This window comes from Amborella trichopoda, chromosome 4, assembly GCF_054954075.1.
Source record: "Amborella trichopoda isolate Santa Cruz 75 chromosome 4, AtrichopodaSantaCruz75HAP2 v2.0, whole genome shotgun sequence".
Classification (NCBI taxonomy): Eukaryota; Viridiplantae; Streptophyta; class Magnoliopsida; order Amborellales; family Amborellaceae; genus Amborella; species Amborella trichopoda.
In genome coordinates this window covers 45210956-45232160 of record NC_142339.1, presented here as the reverse complement: position 1 = coordinate 45232160, position 21205 = coordinate 45210956, and the positions used below count along the sequence as shown (strand labels likewise).

The window sequence follows — 21205 nt, the reverse complement described above, 5'->3', positions numbered from 1 at the left end:
ATTATAAGCGTACCCATCGATGGCAACTTGCGAAACGAGAGCATAGTTTCTTCAATTCCCTCGATCAGAAGAGGAGGAACTCTTCCAATTATATAAAGGGTGTAATTATGTAATCTTTATATTGAGATTAATTTATGGGTTGAAGAGATTACACCCAATATTTGTGGTACTAAAATTAATTCTAAGTAGGGTTTTACTCAAAGCGATTAAAAGAAACAGCACACCCCGGCAAAAGTATAATATCTTTGGGGTTTACTGTCTACCTTCCGAGTTGAGTTCCATACATCATCCGTCTCTCTCTCTCTTTCTTCTTCCCCCTCCCCCTGATGGACACCGATGTGATCCTGATGGACGTATGACATTTTCAACCTCAGCTTTACACTGACACATGTTCCCGAACCAAATCCTCATCTATACAATAACCTGGTCCATCAGTCTGCAGGTTGGATCATTCAAATAAAATGTGCTATTTAAAGAAACATTTAAAAAACCTTCACATCAAGAAAATCTTCACATACGATCTACCCCACGTTTGTTAGGGCGAGGATTTCTAAGAAAAGCAATCTCGAGTCAGTATTTTACAGTAAAATGCACATGTACTGTCCAACTTTCATTGATAGCTCATTCCTGCAAAATCAGAAATATATAAAACACAAGAGAAAACAAGGTTATCACAACTACACCAAATCCAATTTGGACGCCCAAATCATCACGCTCAGACCCTTCGTATATGCCAACAAGCTCAAGAGCAGGAACAGCTGCGAACAAGTGAAAACATGTTTTTTCACATGCAAACACGTGAAAAGTCTGTCTCTCTGTTACATGTGAAAAGTCTCTTCTCTGTCTCCACAAATCATCGCCCTCAGACCCTTCATACATGCCAACAAGCTCAAGTGCAGGAACAGTTACAAACATGTGAAAAACTCTTCCATGTGAAAGTCTCCTCTCTCTGCACAAATCATCGCCCTCAGGCCCTTCATACATGCCAACGAGCTCAAGTGCAGGAACAGTTACAAACATGTGAAAAAACTCTCTTCCGTATAAAGTTGATTAGATTCATCAATGTCATGCAAGTGTTACTTCATGGTGTTGCATAACATGAATCAATCAAATGATACACAGGTAAATGCAAGGAGCCCCACCTCTCATCCACACGCGGGACTCTCTGAAACTGATTCCTCCAAAGGTTGCTTTGATTCACCATTCGCCATATCAATAGCGACAATGCTGTTTGTTCTATTAAGCTCATCCTGATTCTCGCTCTCAACCTCAATCCTCCCTGATTCACTAGGGTGCTCAAATCCCTTACTCTCACTATTAGTATCCTTCTTTCCTATGACATGACAAAGAGATACATACTTGAGAGCAAGCCTTTTATATTCATTGAGGTGTGCTTCCACATCCTCCATCGTTAAATCGCCGGCTTCTGAGTATAAGAATGGGAACTCCCGAATAAACCCACTGATTTGTTCTTCCTTTAGAAGGGTAGAAGCCCCTTGCTTTTCCAAATCCAGAACAGATACTCCATTTGGTTTCAGAACTACTTCTTTACCCACCTCCTTGACCTGTTTTTGTGGATGCAAATGTTGGCCTTGTGGGGATTGTACATAATTAGAATAAGTTCTTGTTGGCTTTTGAGAGTGTGGTTTGGGTTCAGGAGTAGTTGGTGTTTCAAAACTGTTGGATAGGCCAGTTAGAATTAATCGTGCTGATTCCATGTTCATTTCGAACTCAGTTTCATCCATTGAAAGGGATCCTGCATCAAGGTTGGCAATGAAGGATTCTGCAGAAAGTAAGTTTGTGAAGAAGTATGCGGATTCAGAAACAAGCCGTGATTGTCGCCTGTAACGCTGTATATACAACAAATTTGAATGCAGCTGAGGAGGATTCGCCTGCGGGAGATCATCATCATCATTAGCATAAAAAATTGCCACATGGAAATTAAAAGCATATTACACAATGACCTAATGGAGTATATTGGAACATCACGGTGCAATCTAATGACAGATGGTGATGGACTTAGAGTGAGACTCACCATGTTTCATGTCTTGTTCTAATGGGTTGCACACTTTCCCACACTGTCCATCATTTCATTTGGGGGTGTAACAACCCAATGGCTTTTGATTCTTGAAAGGGTCTTATCAGATTGTAGTACAATTCCACAAACTAATAAACCATCTTCATGGAATGTTATCTTAATAAGGTTACATAGTTTAAGACCATCTTCATGGAATGTTCTCTTAAAAAGGTTTCATGGTTTTAAGTTTTATAAAAGCAAAATGTGAAACTTCTACCCCTGTACGTTGCAGGACTTCTTCAATGCCTAGTAAAATTTGTTCAACAGGTACAAAGTTACTCTAACTAAGTTCAGCACCTAGCAAAGTGAATATGACAATACCTAGGAATAACACCATCTAATCCAAGGAAACCACAGCATTTAATTTTATGGGGGCCAAGTTCCCAGCACCACCACTTCTAATAATCATTTCCTAGAGACGAGATTTTAGCATGTGCCGTATGATAAAATATTATCATTTGGACATACGAGTATACACATCACATATAATGCCTTCCACTTGCATTCCTAAGCGACTCTCAGAAATACCAGGGTCCAAGGTTTGACCTTTGCCTAAAGCAACTCCAAATGGAATGGCGACATCATAACAAACAAAATTAATATAAAAAGGCAAATAAACAAAAATGAGATTAAATAAAATGGAAAAAATATTTTGACATACAAATCCATATAACAAGAAACCGAGTTAAATTACACTGAACAAATATAACATGTGGAGAATGTAGCCCATGTAGCATAGGTTCGTCCCCATTATCCATCTCAATGATGGGTTGTCGAAGATGAAATGTTGACTCCTCTGCTTCATGGACAATGGTGAACTTAAGGGTGAGATAGTGTTCATCCCAAGTGACTGTCAATTAGGATGTATTTTGCAGATGAGTCCATTTATACCACCTTCACTTTGTGTGAATAGAAAACTTCCCTTCCACAAATAGAATAGTTTACTATTGGAAAGAAATAAATGCTTTGATCCATCTAGTCATAACACACCATGTCAATGAGGTTGTCATTTTCACCATCCCATCAATACGTTGGATGATGAAAGAGTTGTTGGGGACTGTGTTCATCCCAATTGTCTGTGACTAAGGATGTATTTTTGCAATGAGTCCATTTACACCACCTTCACGCCGTGTGTATAGAAAATTTCCCTTCCACAAATAGAATAGTTAACTATTGGGAAGAAAAAAAAATGCTGTGATCCATCTAATCATAACACACCATGTCAATGAGGTTATCAGTTATTACCATCCCATCAATAGGATCATGAAATAGGATCATGAAAGAGGGAGAGTGGGACAGAATTTAATTAATGACATGTATGGTGGGACCCTTTTCCTTCCATCACCATTCAATGAGTTGTTGGGGACTGCAATAAACCTCATTGCCATGGAGTTATCATGACCATATATATCGTACTATATTTTCCTTTTACTATTTCCTTCAATAGTATATGTAGAACTTTCATTAAGGTCATTGCAACTACAAGAAGCCAGTAGAATGATTATTTTTCAGAGATCTATGACCTGATAAAGAGATATAGTTGATAAAGAATCATTTGGGTTAGTTTCACATATTAAATATATATACGGCAATAATAAGAAAACAAAGAAGGGTGTATCCATGCATAGGAAAGGTTACCTTGATTGTCACATAGATAAGCACTGGGAGGAATTCATCAGCTCCAGGGGGGTTATCATTTGATGCAATTGATGCATTTAACAGCAAGTTGTTGATGACTTTGCAGCAGTGGAGGATACAGAGAAGTTTGTCTCGTGGAGCTTTATACATATTAATTTTCTGTAGTTCTTTCTGCGCTAGCTGAAAAACAGATAAAAGCAAAAGTCTTTTAGTGGTCACAAGCTAATTTATGCAAGACACAAACACAATCTTGTAAGCATATAGACAGACAATATTTTCCATGGTATACCTTTGTGAAAAAATTTGTAGCAAGACTAAGACATATGATAATACAAAAGTGCAAAAACACAGTAACATTGGTCACTCAATTCTCCACCCATGTATTTTACCTCATTGAATGGTTCTGCTGATAATTGTAAGGGGCACAAATCATGACCCTGTATCTTGTAGATTATCTTTTCATATTATTTAGTTTATTATTAAATAATGAGCAAATACATCTACATGTATACATTCATGAAAGCGCACACTTTTGCATGGGCATACTATATGTTGCATTTCCTGCCCTGGATTACAGCCCCATCTCCAAGCAAACACAAAAGTATGCAATATGCCATTGGTCAAGAAGAATCCATGGAAAAACCTAACAAATAAAGGACCAATGGAAAAAACAGTTGTCTTTCATTTTCAAACTTCATCATTATCATCAAAGTCTTTTCTCAACTTATTGCGGTTGGCTACACGAATCTTGATCCACCATTCTGCTCTACTAAGGACCGTACCCTCAGTGAGGCTATAAGACCCCATATATTTTCTCACTACTTCCAACCATGCCTTTTTGGGACTACCCCTTACCCTTTTTGAGCTTCCACTTGACCTAACTCGCACCTCCTAACATGTGTTGTCTGTGCCACACATGGTCAGCCCACCTAAGTCTACTCTCTCAACTTATTGCCCATTGGTACCACACCAAAATTTTTTCGAATGTATTCATTTCGAATTCTATACATTCATGTCTTGCCATTCATCCATCTCAATATCTTCATCTCCGCTATACTCATTGTATGGGTATGTTGTTTTTGGACAATCTAGCATTCCGCCCTATAGAGCAAAGTTGGTCTCACAGTTGTCCTATAGAGCTTGTCATTCAGCTTCGTTGCGATGCGGCAATCACATAAAATTCCGGTTGCACTTCTCCACTTCGCCTCCCTAGCTCTAATTCTATGTTTGCATTTTCATCAATCTCTCCATTTTTTTCTCTACTTCTATTATTACTAAAATTGCATTTCATATACTCTATCTTAGTCAGGCTAATTTTAGAACATTTAGATTCTAGCATCCCTCCAAATTCTAACTTTGTATTGTCAAACCTAATTTATCATCACCAAGAATCACCTAGAGCCAAGTCCATCCCAGTTATTATTGCTATAGGAACAACATTTCATCCTTAACATCAACAGTTCTGCCAATAGAACCTTTGCGAAGTTTCATGGCATTGAAACTTAACGAGGAAGTATCCTCCATCCATCGGCAAGATCTAAATGGAGATGTTGATACTAAAGTTCTAAATCATGAGGAGACACAACTTGATATAACAAGAAATTGTTGCTAAACACAACTTCATCCAACTTAAGGGAGTTTTTCCCAGGACTTAAACCATGGGGAGTGCAGGACTGACAAGTGAACTCTACCACTAATCACTCAACTTGCATGATAAACTGACACCATTGCCGCCAGCATCAACCTCTTTGCCCTTATTGTTCAATCTTATGCCTCTCTCTCTCTCTCTCTCTCTCTCTCTCTCTCTCACACACACACACACACACACACACACACACACACACACACACACACACACATATATATATATATATATATATATATATATATATATATATATATATATATATATATATATATATATATATATATCCTTTTGTTAGTTCTTTTATTTTTTCTTGTACTTGATTCTTTTGTTTATGTTTTTCTTTTGATTTTCCCCTTTCTCATATACACTTCCATCAACCCCTAAGGATAAAAACTCTATGCAACTTGATATAACAAGTAATTGTTGCGAAACACAACTTCATCCAACTTAAGGGAGTTTTTCCCACGACCTACACAATGAACCATGGGGAGTGCGGGACTAACGAGTGACTTCTTCCTCTGATGGCTCAACTTGCATGATAAATTGACACCACTGCCACCAGCATTAACCTTTTTTCCCTTATTGTTCAATCTTATGCCTCTCTCACACACACACACACACACACACACACACACACACACACACACACACACACACACACACACACACACATATATATATATATATATATGGAAAAAGATAAGGTCCGCAGTCTCGCGTACCCTTTTCCTCTACGTCCAATGGTGTTGATATTAAGCTCACAAATAGAAAGCTCAAATTCGTTTTCCCCATCCCAATCTTTACCCATTCAAATTAATCTTTTTTAATCTTGCCCTTGACATTTCTAATCAATGCCTAACTCATTGCAGGCTTGATATAGGAGAAACTGCCTCTCTCTCTCTCCCTCTCTCTCTCTCTCTCCCTTCAATTTTGGACCTTTGGGAAACTTCCTCTCTCTCTTCCTCTATCTCTCACTCAATCCCCTGCTAAAAAAACGATCTTCACTCTCTCTCTCTCTCTGCAGAAACTCAAAGAACCTCGCCCAAAGAGGCTCACACATGCCCTTTCTCCCTCTTCCTCTATCTCTTCTAAATGATCCCACCGTCAACTGCTCTATCCATCTGTCTCTCTCTCTCTCTCTCTGCTACTCCTTTTCAAAGAAGCTTGCAGTCTCTCTTTCTACCCTGCCTAAAAATAGGCCCTTCTCTCTCTATCTCTCTTTCTCTTCCTCTCTCTCTCTCCCTGCTAAAACCCACTCGCTGGCCTCCCAACTTCTCAAAGAAGCTCCCAGAAGCCGAATCTGTCTCAGTAGAAGCTTCCCACAGCAGAAGGTCGTAGAAACCCTCTCTCTCTCTCTCTCAAGTTTTTCTGAGAAGTCTCTCTCTCTCTCTCTCTCTCTCTCTCTATTAGATTCCCATGGCATTTTCTCAGAGTTCATATGCATTTTTGGGTACTGAAAATTTGTCTCAGAATTTGATGTATTTTTCAGTAAGAAAGTTTGAAAATATTGTTACTGTGTATTCTTCATAATCCGTATTTGATGTAGAGAATTTGATGTGCTCTTCAGAATCCATAGGTGTGTGGGTATCTATATTTCAGATTATTGGGAAGGGGAAAACAAATTAGAGCCGTCCGTTGTGAGCATGATATCAGCATTGTTGAGCGTAGAGGAAAAGGGTACGCGAGACTGTGTATCCTATCTTTTCCTATATCTATATATATCCTTGTTTTGATAATTCTTTTATTTTTTTCGTATTTTTTTCTTCTTCTTCATACTTTTGTTTATGTTTTCCTTTTCATTTTTCCCCTTTCTCATATATCCTTCCATCAACCCCTAAGGATAAAAAAAGATCATCAAGACAAAAAGGAGAAGAAAGATAAAGACAACAAACTTAGATGAGGTTCTAAAAGCAAATTTGTTGAGTTTTCTTTATGTTTTCCTTTTCATTTTTCCCCTTTCTCATATATCCTTCCATCAACCCCGTTTCTCATATATCCTTCCATCAACCCCGAAGGATAAAAAAAAGATCATCAAGACAAGAAGGAGAAGAAAGATAAAGACGACAAACTTAGATGAGGGTCTAAAAACAAATTTGTTGAGTTTTCCTTTCACAGGGGTTTCAACTCATAAATAGGGACACTTTTGATGAAATCTTGTTTGACTATATGTTACTCCATATGTAATCATGGCAAAAGGCCACAAATTCAAAGTATGCAAGGCCTATAGCTGCCCACAAGTTCCCAGTGATGAAAATAATCACAGTACATAAACTTTATGCATTCACATAGAATAATTCCTTGAACCGAGTCATTTCTAAAAGCAATTTAGAATTTTTTGTCTTGGATGTAAATTAAATAAGTACTGCTTTTCAGAATTAGAAACACGGTATTTTAATGTCACACTAAAATGATTTACATGCAAATGCTGAAGTTGAATTCAAACTAGCAGAGTTCTACAGCGTGAGTTACAAAGCTACAAAATGGTAGCTATAGTTCTAAAAAAAAAAGAATAAAAGAAAACAAAGTAGTCCTTTAACTTACCAGCCAAGGTGTTTCATTCTGGAAGTTTGGTTTAATGTCCAAATTATCAGGCCGATTGAACTGTTGCACTAAAGCCATTTTTTCTGAAAGTTCTTTATCCTTCTTTACCTCTTCTGGAATAGAAGCAAATGCACGAGTAAATAGTTTTGTCATGACATACTTTTCCAATCCCTGCAATTGAAAGAAGAGAATGGGCACATCAATGATCAGATAAATAGGGAAAGAACAGACATTCATGAACCACGATGAATTTCAATGGCCTATAGACATATAGCGGTACGAGCAAACACACAATGGAACATTTTCCTTCAAAACCAGAAACTTCTACCAACATATCCCACATAAAAAGGTTTCCAATCTGAAGATAGCAAGCAGATGATTACGAGTATTACTTGTTGAACACTGAACATTCGCTTAATAGTGTTAAAAGACATTCATGACCCATGATGATTGTCAATGACCTATAGACCAACACTGGTAAAACACACTACAGAGCATTTTCCTTAAAAAACGGAAACTTCTTCCAACATAAAATCCCACACAAAAAGGTTTCCAATCTGAAGATAGCAAGTACATGATGATGGGGTATTGCTTGTTCAACAAGGAATATTGCATTGACATCCCAGATGTGACCATTAAAAAAATTCAGTATTAAAATCACTTGAACTGTGATGATTGATGGCGAGACTTTTACTAACTTTTATGATTTTCATCAATACTACCAATCTAAGGGCTTTTATGAAATGTTTAAATCATTTATGGATATTCCCACCACCACATATCCAATCAAAACTTTAGATAATGATTAACAGACTGATATCAAGATGGGTAGTAACCATCTTACCAAACTAACTGTTCAAAATGTTGTATTTTCCAGGTGATATAGTTGTGTTTGTAAATTCCCAATTGAAACAAGACGTTTAATGACCAGAGTCATGCATCCTCTCATGCACACCCATCTGTCATCCAGGTAAAGAAGAAACGCCCCCAAATCTTTACTGTTAAAAGTAAACCAAATGTTTACTGTTATAGTAAACAGCACCATTTTGTGTTTTCAATTGACAGAAACAACTTCATCAAGCATTGAAATCAATTTTTTGTTACTTCATTTGCACCAACCAGAGTAAATATATTTGGTCCTTAGAAGGATGGAATATCATGGGGAAATGCATAAAATTCAAGAAAAAGCAGGTAATATGAGTATTTGAGACTTTTGAATCATTACCTGTTATGTAGCCAGAAAAGAGTAACTAACCACCCAAAAAAATCCGCATTAATCGTATGTTTGTTAAAAATTAAAAGCCAGCTGCCCATTCCTTTCAGTTTGAGGCTGTTGAAGACTTGAAGCCCATTTTAATTGATAATCGAATAAGATAACACAACAAATAAGTATCCACAGCATGATCAGTCTATTCAAGTGGAGCACTTAAAATCAGGTTCCCAATCTAATTTCTTCTTTTCTTTTCTTTTCTTTTCTTTCTTGCGTTTTTTTTTTTTTTTTTGTTGTTGTTTACTTGTAAGAGCTCTAGGTCTAATGGTTATCGAGGTGGAAGGGTCAGGTAGAATTTATCCCCCAGAGTTGGTGACAAGAAACAATACCTTATCATCACAAATATCAAAGAGCAGTTCAACATAAAAATTTTTAAAATACAGTAATCAACGGATAGAAGTTTGAAAACTACAATAGAAAATATAAATCCCCTATTGCACAATACCAGAGGAATGTAGATGACGGTATGGTATGGCTAATTTATATGAGCTTTAATATATCATTTAATATCGGAAAAGTTTGTTTTAGTGTTGAAAAACTTTATAATTGATCATCTTGAAATAGCGATGGATGAATATGAAAAAAAAATATATATATTTTTGAGTCCCAAAACTAGTGTATCGTGCAACACATTATTTAGACCGTCCGTTTTCAAGATTTTCATATATTCATAGATCTACTTGATTTTAATCCTTTTTGGAGTTTAAAATTTTATAATTAAATATAAAAATAGATTTTTAAATAATCCTTAGAATGTTTTACGCCAAAATTACATGCTATGATAAAATTTGGAGGTGCACCTTAATTAAATAGAAACCACGCAATATAAATATATATTAAGACCAATTAAATATATTCCTTTTTCATGGCAAATGCAAAACAAGGGGCAGAAGGATCATTTGTTCACGCACTGAGAACATACGACTTCGGATATTGAAAATTTCGTAATTTAACCTTTTGACTTTGGATTTTAAATATTCGAAGTGAGGGTAAAATGAAATTCAGAAAATGGTCAAAAAAGGATATGCGCATAATATTAAACAATTACAATGGATTTTCATAATTAGTCTAATTATATAGGATATATGGGTATGTTTCTCTTTTTTATGATGATTTGGTAACCTTTCGTATTGCATAATTGAAACATTATTATTATTAAATGTTATAATATAAAATTTTTATTTTGGATTTTAAATATCCGAAGTGAGGGTAAAATGGAATTCAAAAAAGGGTGAAAGAAAGGATATGCACATAATATTAAACAATTACATTGTATTTTTTCGTAATTAAGCTAATTACATAGGATATATGCGTAAATTTCTCTTTTTTATGATGATTTGGTAACTTTCCTATTACATGAAGGAGTTTTTATTATTATTATTTTTTACTTTTCTAAAGTATTGGAATGTAATGAATCAAATTGTCTAATAATCCATCTTTTATATAATTTTTTGGACTATTGTAGACTTTTAATGGTTTTCTTTATTTCATTTTTGTTCTTCTTATTTTTAATTACCTAAACAAAATTTTCACAGTTTTTAAAATTATTATCATTATTTGTTCCTAAGTCACTTCGTCCGAGCCAAGGCAGAGTCCTAGGTCTAAGCCGAGTTTAAAAACACTGCTACCAACTTATCTTCTGCGACCATTAAGTTTTCTCAGTTGTTGACAGTCCTTAAAGTAGTGGCCTAGATTCCCATAATTCTAACAATTTGTTTTCCTTGTGAACTCCTAATCAGTGTAGATATCCTTTTCCTTTTGGATCTTGAAAAAAAATACTTCTTAGTTTTTAGTCTTGTCCTTGTGTTCCACAAGGTTTGCTTGGAGTTGAAAAGTCTTTTACCAACTTTGCATCCATGGCCTCATCTTTTTTCTCATCTCCTTTTCAACAATGAAGAGAGAATTGAAGATGATCTAGGTCAACATCAACCTTGTTCCCACTTATTTTTTTTATGTCATCTTTTCATTATCGGGGTAACTAAATAATGACGTTTCTTAATGGAAAAGCACCGTTCAATCCCCTCCTAGTTGACTTACCATATATACTTAAGCAACGACAGGAATATTTCTAATGAATTTATAAATCCAAAAGCAAGTACAAGCATATTTCTAATGAATTTAGAAATCCAAATAGTTAGAAATAATAAAGAGAAAATTACATACATATTCGTTATACTTTGCGTTATTACGGATGTACCAAATAGTATCTGTTATTATATGTATGTCTGTTTTTTACTATTTATAACATAATTTTTTTAAAAAAACGACTTTACCCTTTTACAGATGTTGAACATCCGAAAGTAGGCCGAAAGTATAACGTTCACATTCCCATTTTCGGGTGTTGAACATCCGAATTGAAGGGTTTTTCGAATGTTCAACATCCGAAAATAGCCCGAAAGTTAAACATTCACATTCCCATTTTTCACATTTCACAGTCACATTTTTGGAGGTTGAAAATAATGATGTTTCGTACTTGAAAAGCATCATTCGATCCACATCCTAGTTCACTTACCATATATACTTAAGCAAGTACGAGCATATTTCTAATGAATTTAGAAGTCCATATGGTTAGAAATAACAAATATTTGGTAGGACCCCTTAATTTTGAGTCTAGTCTCCAATTGGTTTTGTTGCACTCTCGTGATGCTATTAACGCCTTACGTGTCATATATGGGACAGTGAGCATATTGATAATGTATCCTTTGTATACAAAACACTCACTCCTCTATGTCCAATAAGATAAAATGACCTTTTCCAAATATTACAATTTCAAAGGATTTATTTTGAAGAGCAAATTACGTCCGGATATTATTTGGGAGATCAATTAAAGGATTTATTTTGAAGAGCTAATTACGTCCGGATATTATTTGGGAGACCAATTACCATTGGTATTTCATTTTTTCGAAATTACGAGTATCATCTTCTATTTTTTTTTTTTCTCTAAGTTGCCCCTCTATCTGGCAATACAAACACCGGACATGGGACTATTATTGCTGCATTTCCAAGTGCTCTTTATTGTTCGGTGTTTGAAATACCGGACACCTAATGACGTCTCCAAAACCCATGCCTTAGAAATGAAGTGTTATTTGTGTACTTCCTAGCTATTCATACACGCCTTAGATGTTTTCCTCTTCTTCCTCTCTCCAATAGCACTGATACTCCATTGTTTGCCTCTGGTTGTGCCCTAAGCTGGCAAATCCAACCAGAAGAAGAACCAGAGATATGGTCTCTTACATTTTCCGGCGAGTTGGATTCTTTGATAACCAAGCTTGCTACTTCTTATAACCTCCTAATATCTTTGGCTCCTAGTTTTTGAAGTGAATAAATTTCGCAGACAGGTGGATATTGAATGCGTTAGGGAATGGTATTGTTGAAGTGCGTGTTCAGTGATGCACGAACAACTTTTCCTTTTCATAGTGTGCACAAAAAGGACTCTCTTTCGCAATCGTGCCCTTGGACTAGGAATCTAGCAACCGAACCTGTTTTGGGAAGGTCTTTGTCCAGCCCCAGTTTCCTCCCTAAAATCCCCCCTTCCCACATATATATATATAATTTATCTAAAGCTTATCCAATAGTTTTTAGGTCCCTCTAAATCACCACCACACAAATCTTTATTTCAATTTTTATTTATTTTTAGTTTTATGGATTATTGATTTTGACAAATTTAGACCGATCTAAATTGTCGATCCAACAATTTGACATGGAAACATCAGGTGAACAACCATGCCTACTGACCAAGGTTCTGAAACACTGGCCCAATGTTTGGAAATGCATACTAGTTCTCTTATATTAAAACCAATAAATATGATAAGTAGTTTTTGTCGGAAGATCACGAATCTGACTAGGTTGCGACGGCTCCTCACTCAACAACGAGAATGATTAAACACCATGACTAGATCTATTGTTACAACAAATAGAGAAGAATTGAAGGGCACCTCTTTATATTTGTATATAACTAAACTAGTACGTAACATATAAATTACATGCCCCTAAAAGAACAAATATAAGGAATTCACCAATGTTGTGACATGTTGAAATAAAAAATAGAGAACAGCTCAAAGACGCCTTGGGGTGTAGAGGTGAAAAGTGTTAAATGGTGGTCGAAAAGAGTAGGTGGTAAAGCATGTTTAGGATGCAGATTTAAAGCAATGGAGAGAGAGAGAAACGAAACGCTTGTCGACCAAGGTAGAAAAATTTGGGAAGGAGAAAGGGACGATGCCATATATGTTATCTAGACAAACGCATGTGTCTATTTATAAGTTTGATATGAGTGTCAATATCCGAAATATATGTTAGCTAGATACAAACACATGTGTCTATTTATAAGTTTGCTGTGTCAAAATCCGGAAAAAAACATCTAAATACTGTATGGTTGTACAATATAAAAATATTTATATATAGGGAAAGTATATAATGAGACCATTTGCCTTTGGTACAACGTGGTCACAAATAATCTTGACCATTAGATGTGAAATTGGGTGGCTGCATTTATTTCATTGACCTAACACACCTAAGCTATCAGATTTCCGTTGAATGTTGTAAATAAGTGTGACCTCCTTGTATAACGATAAATGGTCTCATTGTATACAATCCCTTACATACATGTGTACAAGTATATATACATATTTTTACTTGTAGAAGTTACATATATGTGTAAAATTTATGAGTTGTACAAGTAACATCCCAAAATTTAAGATCTAACAAGTATCCCTAATATATATTTTACCAAAATTTAAATAGACTTGTGTTTGATTACAAGAACAGGGCTCAGAACCGGGATATGGGCCAACCCGAATAACTTGGGACCGGTTATGGTTAACCTGAAAAAACTAGACAAAGTCTAGGCCAGGCCAAAGATCATTAAAAAAGTAATTATATAAACGACTTTGGCACAATTGGACGAGAGAGACCATCATTCCTTTTAGATGGAGTTTAAAGAGTATATTGAGCAGAGCAGTATTCGATTACAAGAACTGAGCTCTTAACCTGGATATGGGCTAGTCTCAATAACCTGGATTTGGTTCCATTTAACCCGAAAAGACTGGGTATGTCTTGGCCTGATCAAATATTCTTAATAAATAAATATATATATATATATATATATATAGATATATGATAAATCTAAAAAATATGCAAATTACATTTGGAATAAAATTTAACAAAACACATCTAAACAAAGATAAAAAAAAAATATGTGAAATATAAATTCTGCAATTTTTAAATAGTGGTATTTTTTAAATAATCTATAGGGGTACTTTAGAAATAATTCAAAAGAAAGGAAAATGTAAAAATAAATATTGATGGTCAAAATGTTTTCTAATCTTTGCCAAAATGATAGAAAACATTAAAAAATACATTACAAATACGTTTGTTTATTTTTTTAAAAATTTAAATGATTTTTTTGAATTTTTTCAACATATTAAAACTTAACCACAAAAACCGACTAAAACTAGACCGACAAAAGGCCAGTTCAGAGTAACCCCGCCCGTTCCGATTCAATCCTGCCGGTTTGTGAAAAGCTGGGGCATACTTTGGTGGGGAATCGAATTTTACACACGGTTGGAGAGAGAGAATGCCGTTAGAGAGAGAGAGCATGATTACCTCCTTAAGAAAGGAATCAGGTCTGCCAATTTTGTAGGCAATCGCAACCACCGCTCTCCTCTTGTTTGCTTTCGTGAACCAAGTGCATCTCTAATGAGTATCTGAATCACACAAACCCCCATTATATTTGGTCAATTTTGGTAAGTAGAGGTGAATGCTTACATTTATGAAATAAGTGCACGGCAGGAGAAAAAGGCCATGGAATGAAATGACGGCATTCAATTAATCGAAAGTATAAAAGGAGCATAGTTAGCAAGTCTCCAGTTAAAACAAATTTGTTTTTTAAAAAAAATCCTACTTTTTGATATCTGTTAAGAACTCTGAAATTTTTTTAAAATCTTTTAAATATCACGTTTTTTAATGGAACTGATATAAATCCGAATTTTATCCTTTTTTAAAAAGACTTTTAATAAAAGCTTCTTCCTATAACTTTATTTCTTCATTAACTTAATATTAACGAATTTTAATTTATAGATATGTATATTAACACTGAGAAAACTTCACCAATGAGTTTCCATAAAAAAGGTATATGAAAAAATACAAGCAATATATTACTCTAAAAAAAATAATCAAAACAATCGTATATCTCAAAATAATAAATAGAATTAAAAGAAGAATAATCCAATGAAAAATCTTTTATGTATTTATTTTTAGGCCCATTGCGTCCTTGTAAAGAGCAAGAGTGAGATTCAATGATATTAAAGATTTAGATAGCTAAGAATTCAGTGCGAGATTCGAATTTGCATAAGCATTTTGTTGTTTTTTTATGTATAGAAAAGTATGGTTAATTTCATAGTTTTTTTAATTTATTTCATTGGTGTGTACAACATAGAAATTTGGATGGACCACTATTTTATATATTTGGGTCTTTGTGTTTTCTTTTAATTAACTGCATTCTTATTTTGAGAACTTTTTCTTTTTTTTTCAAATAATCCTATACCCTGGTTTACAATTCTTGTTATTTGTTAATTAGTTCTTATGTTCAATATTGTTGTTGTTGTTTCATTTTATGCTCCCAATAAATCTATGATATATTTTGTACTATGACAATAGAGTAAGCATTTTTGTTACATTTATTAAAAATTTCAACAAAAAATTGTCAAGCATTACTAAAATTATTGTTTAATGGCTTAATATATCTACGCAATAGCTGCAAATCATAATTCTATATTGTAATCATCTTTACATATTCGATTTTTTAACTAATATTTTGTTTTAACCAAATCCAAAATATTCACGATTCTATAACTTTGAAAATAAAAGCGATTTATTACCGATGTTTTGGTCGGTCGATATTTTATTAATCCTTGACTTGCTAACTATCAAACAGGAGAGAAACCCATACACAGCATAATTAATTAATTAATTTATCTTCTACCATTGAAAGTGTGCTCGGAGGGTGAATGCCAATGACATTGCTTGAGAACATACTCCGTTTGGTTTATTTCAAGTGTTCCAGCTCCACTTTCCCCCCAATTAAGCTGCCATATCAATTTACAGTTACACACACGAACAAGTAGAGAGAGAACAATGTTCAATTACAATTATAGATGAATGGCCCAAAAAACAATTGCACACTTAATAAAGGAAAGAGCGCATTATACTACGCTCCTGCAGGAGCATACTGTGAATCTCCTCCATCACTCAAATATCTATTTAGGAGAAATTTTTAGTCTAAAATTTTGAAAAACATAAAATAATTACTAGCTGATAATTTTTTTAAGAAAAATTTTGAATTTTGAGTTTTGTATCATTTGGATCTAGCCCTTCAAAAAATTAGAGGGTCTCAATATTGAGGCATAATTTTTTTCTAATAAATTAAGAGTTTATTTTTTAAATTTCTTTTTTTTACCGAGGCTAGTGTCTGGGTTGTAAAATTACATCCCAAAATTTGAGATCCAAAATGTTTGCTCGAGGGAGGAAAGGATAGTATCCTCCTAAGGGAGATGGAAATCTTTTGGCTAAAGGAAAAAGTTGTGTTCAAATAAACCATAAGAGGGGGGATGATCGTTCACTTGTGTGTATATAAGACACTAATTAAAAGGGAGACATAAAAAAAAGAAAAAATGAAAAAATAAGCATTAATTTCATTTGTGTTCATGAAGCATGCACACTGAGAGAATGAGCCAGATGAAAATTAGATTTTATTCAACTGACTCAGAGAGAGAGATACCATTATATCATGGCCTCTGTTCTTGAGGATTGCTTTGGTGGGCTTATATTCTCTCTTTAAGCACCCCAGATTTGGCAGAACTTCCACCCTTTTTGATGCAGTTCAATTGGAGACTGCATCTCCCCATTCCTGCAAGCCGCCCACTTGGGTTGGAGCTCGCCCCAGTGCTTCGGTCCCTTCTCACTACCTTCCAAATAATCAAACTCTTTCTCATCCTCTACCACCCATTAAACAAAAACAACATATGAGAGAGAGAAAAACATTGAAACATAAATCACAGGAAGACCAGAAAAGAAAGGAAATAAAAAAATGCGGTATAGGAAGAGATATCGAAAATGGGTAGTGGAGATTACCAACTTTCTGTGAAGCCGAAGGAACGGATTGTGTTATAATAAGAAAAAGAATGAAAGAGGACGTGAAGCAAAGGCTAGGCCTACATAGATCCATGGTGATCCTCTCTCTACAAAATGTGTTACTGATTCTTAGATTCTCTCTAGCTCTAACTCAAACAAATGGTCTATATTTAGTATCGCCTTGCCCTTGGGCTTCTAATATATAGGCTGGGTTTCTTCTTTCCCGAAAGATGAATTGATACAGATATGGTAATAAAAAGCTATGAAAGGATTGTCAAAGTTCGTACCAGCTGTGACGAACTACGATGAATTGTGATCTATTATTGTTCATAATTAGTTGTAATTTGGTCTACTGGTTCTTGTTTTTACTGTTAATTTGGGGTAAGAAGCTACCACTTCCTAAGTTGACAATTGGTTACTGTTCAACAATGCCACCGAAAGAACCCGAATTTATTGGACAGCCTCTGAATCTGTAAATATAACAGGAAAAGTAGTGTGTGTCAACGGATACACTTCTACAATAGCGTCCCCTAACCCTTTAACATCCATCTACCTGATGGGTGTTAGAAAATGGTGGCCCCAAAAGTTCCAGTGGACTATGCACAAAGTATGTCAAAAAAAAAAAAGTTGCCTTTAAAAATAAAAATTTATTTTCTTTCAAGATTCTTATCATGGTTGAGATTTTCATTCCTCAAAAATTTAAAACCACAATTCATCTCTAAAATAGATTTAAGAGGGAGGACTCATTTATAGATGACTCGGCCGACTCATAGAAACATTTTCCCGAATAACAATATAAAAATAAATAAAACGAGACAATACTGCCCTAAATTTGTGTAATTGAGTCCACCAACTAAAAAACTTTATGTTTTGGATTTCAAGTCATGTAATAATAAGTAGCTTGTGTGGCAGGTAACGGGGAATTGGTTTTCGACACGGTTTCTTCGAGTCCATGTAGAAATAAGTTCACTCCTAAAAATCTATTTTTTAATGGATTTTCGAACCTAATTTTTAAGGACATATAATCTCTAACAAGGAGATCATGAATATATATATATATATATATATATATATATATATATTATATAAAGAATTATGAAGAAAACTTACGGACTATTAGTTTCAATTGTTTTTAGATTAGGAAAAGTGTTTCAAGCAAGTTGGACCGCATTTTTACATATGCAGTCCAGAAAGTCTAACCATCTTAAAGTTGGATGCAAATAGATGTTCCATCTAAAAACAATGGAAACTAAGGTTCCAAATGTTTTCTTATTAGACTTATTTTTTTAAATTTTTAAAATTTATTTATTTATTCACATTCATGATCTCCATATTAAATACAAAAGTTATTAGAATGATTCAAAATTAAACATAAAGCACGGTAGAGTCATTCGAATTAATAGAAAATTTAGGAGTTTGGGAAGGTATAAGCCCCAAGTCATGTAGCTATGCATCATCATCATCACCATGATCATCATCATCTGTGGATGTGTCATCATTTCTCATCTCTTTAAAAACCTCTTCTAGCAATGAGCTAAGCTTTTCAAGATTAATTGCATTACAATCATGCTTTTTATTTTCATGAAATGCCAAATTAAACCATAACCTACTGGCAAACCCTAGACCACCTATCCCAAATCTAGGTCCCTAACTATCTCAAGCTTAAACAACTAAGACTCAACTTAAGTCACCTCAGACATAGAAGGAAAATCCTCGAAGACTGGTAGAAGTTGGCATTTCAAGTCCCTACTTTTATCAAGCGATGGTTCTAGGTGCTGGGTTTGTAGGCGTAATCTTCAATTAGGTATCTAATTCCTTTCTTTTTACTCTATATTATTTCACTTGCATGTTTTGTTTAGTTTAACTTATCTTAATTTTCGTTTTCTAAAACCTCTTATAAATCTCTCCCCCTCTTACTTCCAAAGCTTTTTGAAGTGTGAGCTTTTATCAGATTTCTAGTTTCAGATCCTTGCAAGCCGGCTCCGCTGGTTGTCGGTAAAGAGAGGCCTTTCCCAGGTCAACCCTTTCACTAATTATATTTCATTAGAACCCCATATAAACTATCTCTGAATGACATTGTTTTAGCCTGAGGTTAGGTCCAGTGGGTGAGTCGTTCTCCTCTGTTCAATTATACAGTGAAATAGCCAATTTTCCCAACTATCTGGCAAGATACTAGCAAAAACAAAACTTTTAGCTCGGATTTTTTTCGTACCTTCGTTACCTCAAAATGAACTCAATCAGGTAAATTAAGTCATGTTAGATTGGATTTTAAAACATTTCTTTAAAAGTAACAAACTACTATTACTTGCAGTCTCCAGTTCATACAAGTCCAGCAATTTTTCCCAAAAATGATTATACAATTTCCTCATTCAACAAAAGGTTGAATACGATATCATGCAAACATAGTAATATGTCTACGATAGTTTTTGATTTTATGAAATTTCTCTAGCTGATGCATTGTACGCACCATTGCCTATTAATCTTTAATATAGGCTTCCATTTTGAGTCCACTGGATAAATTGTAAGTAATGAGAAAATTATTTGTTCTTACAGAAAGATTTATGGTAATTTAATTAATTATAAAACTATTTACTCATTTGGTTAAGTTTCTGTAGAAAAGCTTGTATCTTGAGGATCTAAACACTGACATATTGCAAAGTGTGTATTCTGAATTTTTTTTTTCTGTAAACCCAAACTTTCACTTGGATAAGTAGTTTAAGAAAGAACGAAAAAGAAAGAATTCGAGCACCTAAAAACCTATATAGATTTCAAGCTAATTCCGGGTGCGCACTATACAATTCTTTTTTCTTAGGTTAGTGAAAGATGCTTAAGCAAATGACCTACTTAAATAAGATTTTTTGAAATTTTGAGAACCAATAAGCACCCAAAATTTTTTTTCTTTTACAAAATTTTAAGTCGAAATACAAACATAGGTTTCATGCTTATCCAAGTTGTATAATTTGTTTAAGGGAAAATATCTCCATATCCCCTATTTTTAGGTTTCATTTCACAATAGATCCAAGGTTTTAAAAGATATCATGGAGCACAAAAATTATCGATTTTATTTCTTATAACCCCCTGAGCTAATTTAAACATTCTTTTTTTAGGCCAAACAAATCTAAAAAGATATACATTTTCTAAGAGCCATCCTCCCAAACTTCTAGAGAGAGAGAAGGGCTTCATGGACATGAGAGGTTACCAAGTGGAGAGAGAAAGGTATTTAGAAAAACACAGGAGGAGAGAGAGTGAGAGTCCAAGGAGGAGAGAGAGTAAGAGACCAAGGAAGAGAGAGAAAAAGAGAAGTTTGGGGTATAAAAGTGAAGAGAGAGAAAGGATTGGGTTTAGATAGAGCATGTCTTTCTCACATTTGTTTCGGTTAAAAAATAAGTTTAAAGTGGCTGGGGGTTATAAGATATTTTTTGAAACCTTGGGTTTATTTAGAAATAAAACCTAAAAATAGGAGACATGTAGATATTTTCCTTTTGTTTAAACCAATGGTTTAAATAACGGATCGGCGCTCCGGATAGGGCACCTCAAAAACCCATCCGAATCAGTGAATCGGTGATCCGATTGGGAATCGGCTAAATCGGTTGGATTAAGCCTTAAAACAAATCTTAAAAAATTATTAAAATTCATTATAAATGTTGTTTTTTAGTAATCCAATAAGAAGTGAGGGTACACCAATAAGAATTTTCATTTTTTTACATGAATATGCGAATATTGATATGTTTTCTCCCTGCATGAACTACTGTTTATCATCTAATTTACATCACACAAAAGGATAAGCATAGAATTATGATGGATTAAGTACATCTTCATACATGGAGTACAATAAAGCATACAATTCGTAAAGTACGACCTAAAAATAAAATGACAGGTGACGTTTTTATCCTTCAGGGTCTTC

The 21205-nt window shown here is 34.5% G+C and overlaps 1 protein-coding gene across 1 annotated transcript; it reads right to left on the bottom strand.

Annotated features, from left to right (window-relative positions):
* Nucleotides 1-576: 576 nt before the first annotated feature.
* Nucleotides 577-8072, bottom strand: LOC18447345 (vacuolar protein sorting-associated protein 9A). The gene is made up of 3 exons (XM_020675456.2): nucleotides 7905-8072; nucleotides 3716-3895; nucleotides 577-1892 (listed from the first exon to the last, which is right to left on the bottom strand). Exons 1-3 carry the CDS (start codon nucleotides 8055-8057, stop codon nucleotides 1146-1148), a joined length of 1080 nt encoding a protein of 359 aa, XP_020531115.2. The 5' UTR covers nucleotides 8058-8072; the 3' UTR covers nucleotides 577-1145.
* Nucleotides 8073-21205: the final 13133 nt, after the last annotated feature.

Excerpts from the sequence above, each read along its gene's own strand:
- LOC18447345 (XM_020675456.2), bottom strand. The coding sequence starts at position 8,057 with ATGACAAAACTATTTACTCGTGCATTTGCTTCTATTCCAGAAGAGGTA. Across the intron at positions 3,896-7,904 it reads AGAATGAAACACCTTGGCTG|CTAGCGCAGAAAGAACTACA; the intron begins GTAAGTTAAAGG and ends TCTGTTTTTCAG. Across the intron at positions 1,893-3,715 it reads TTATCTATGTGACAATCAAG|GCGAATCCTCCTCAGCTGCA; the intron begins GTAACCTTTCCT and ends GATCTCCCGCAG.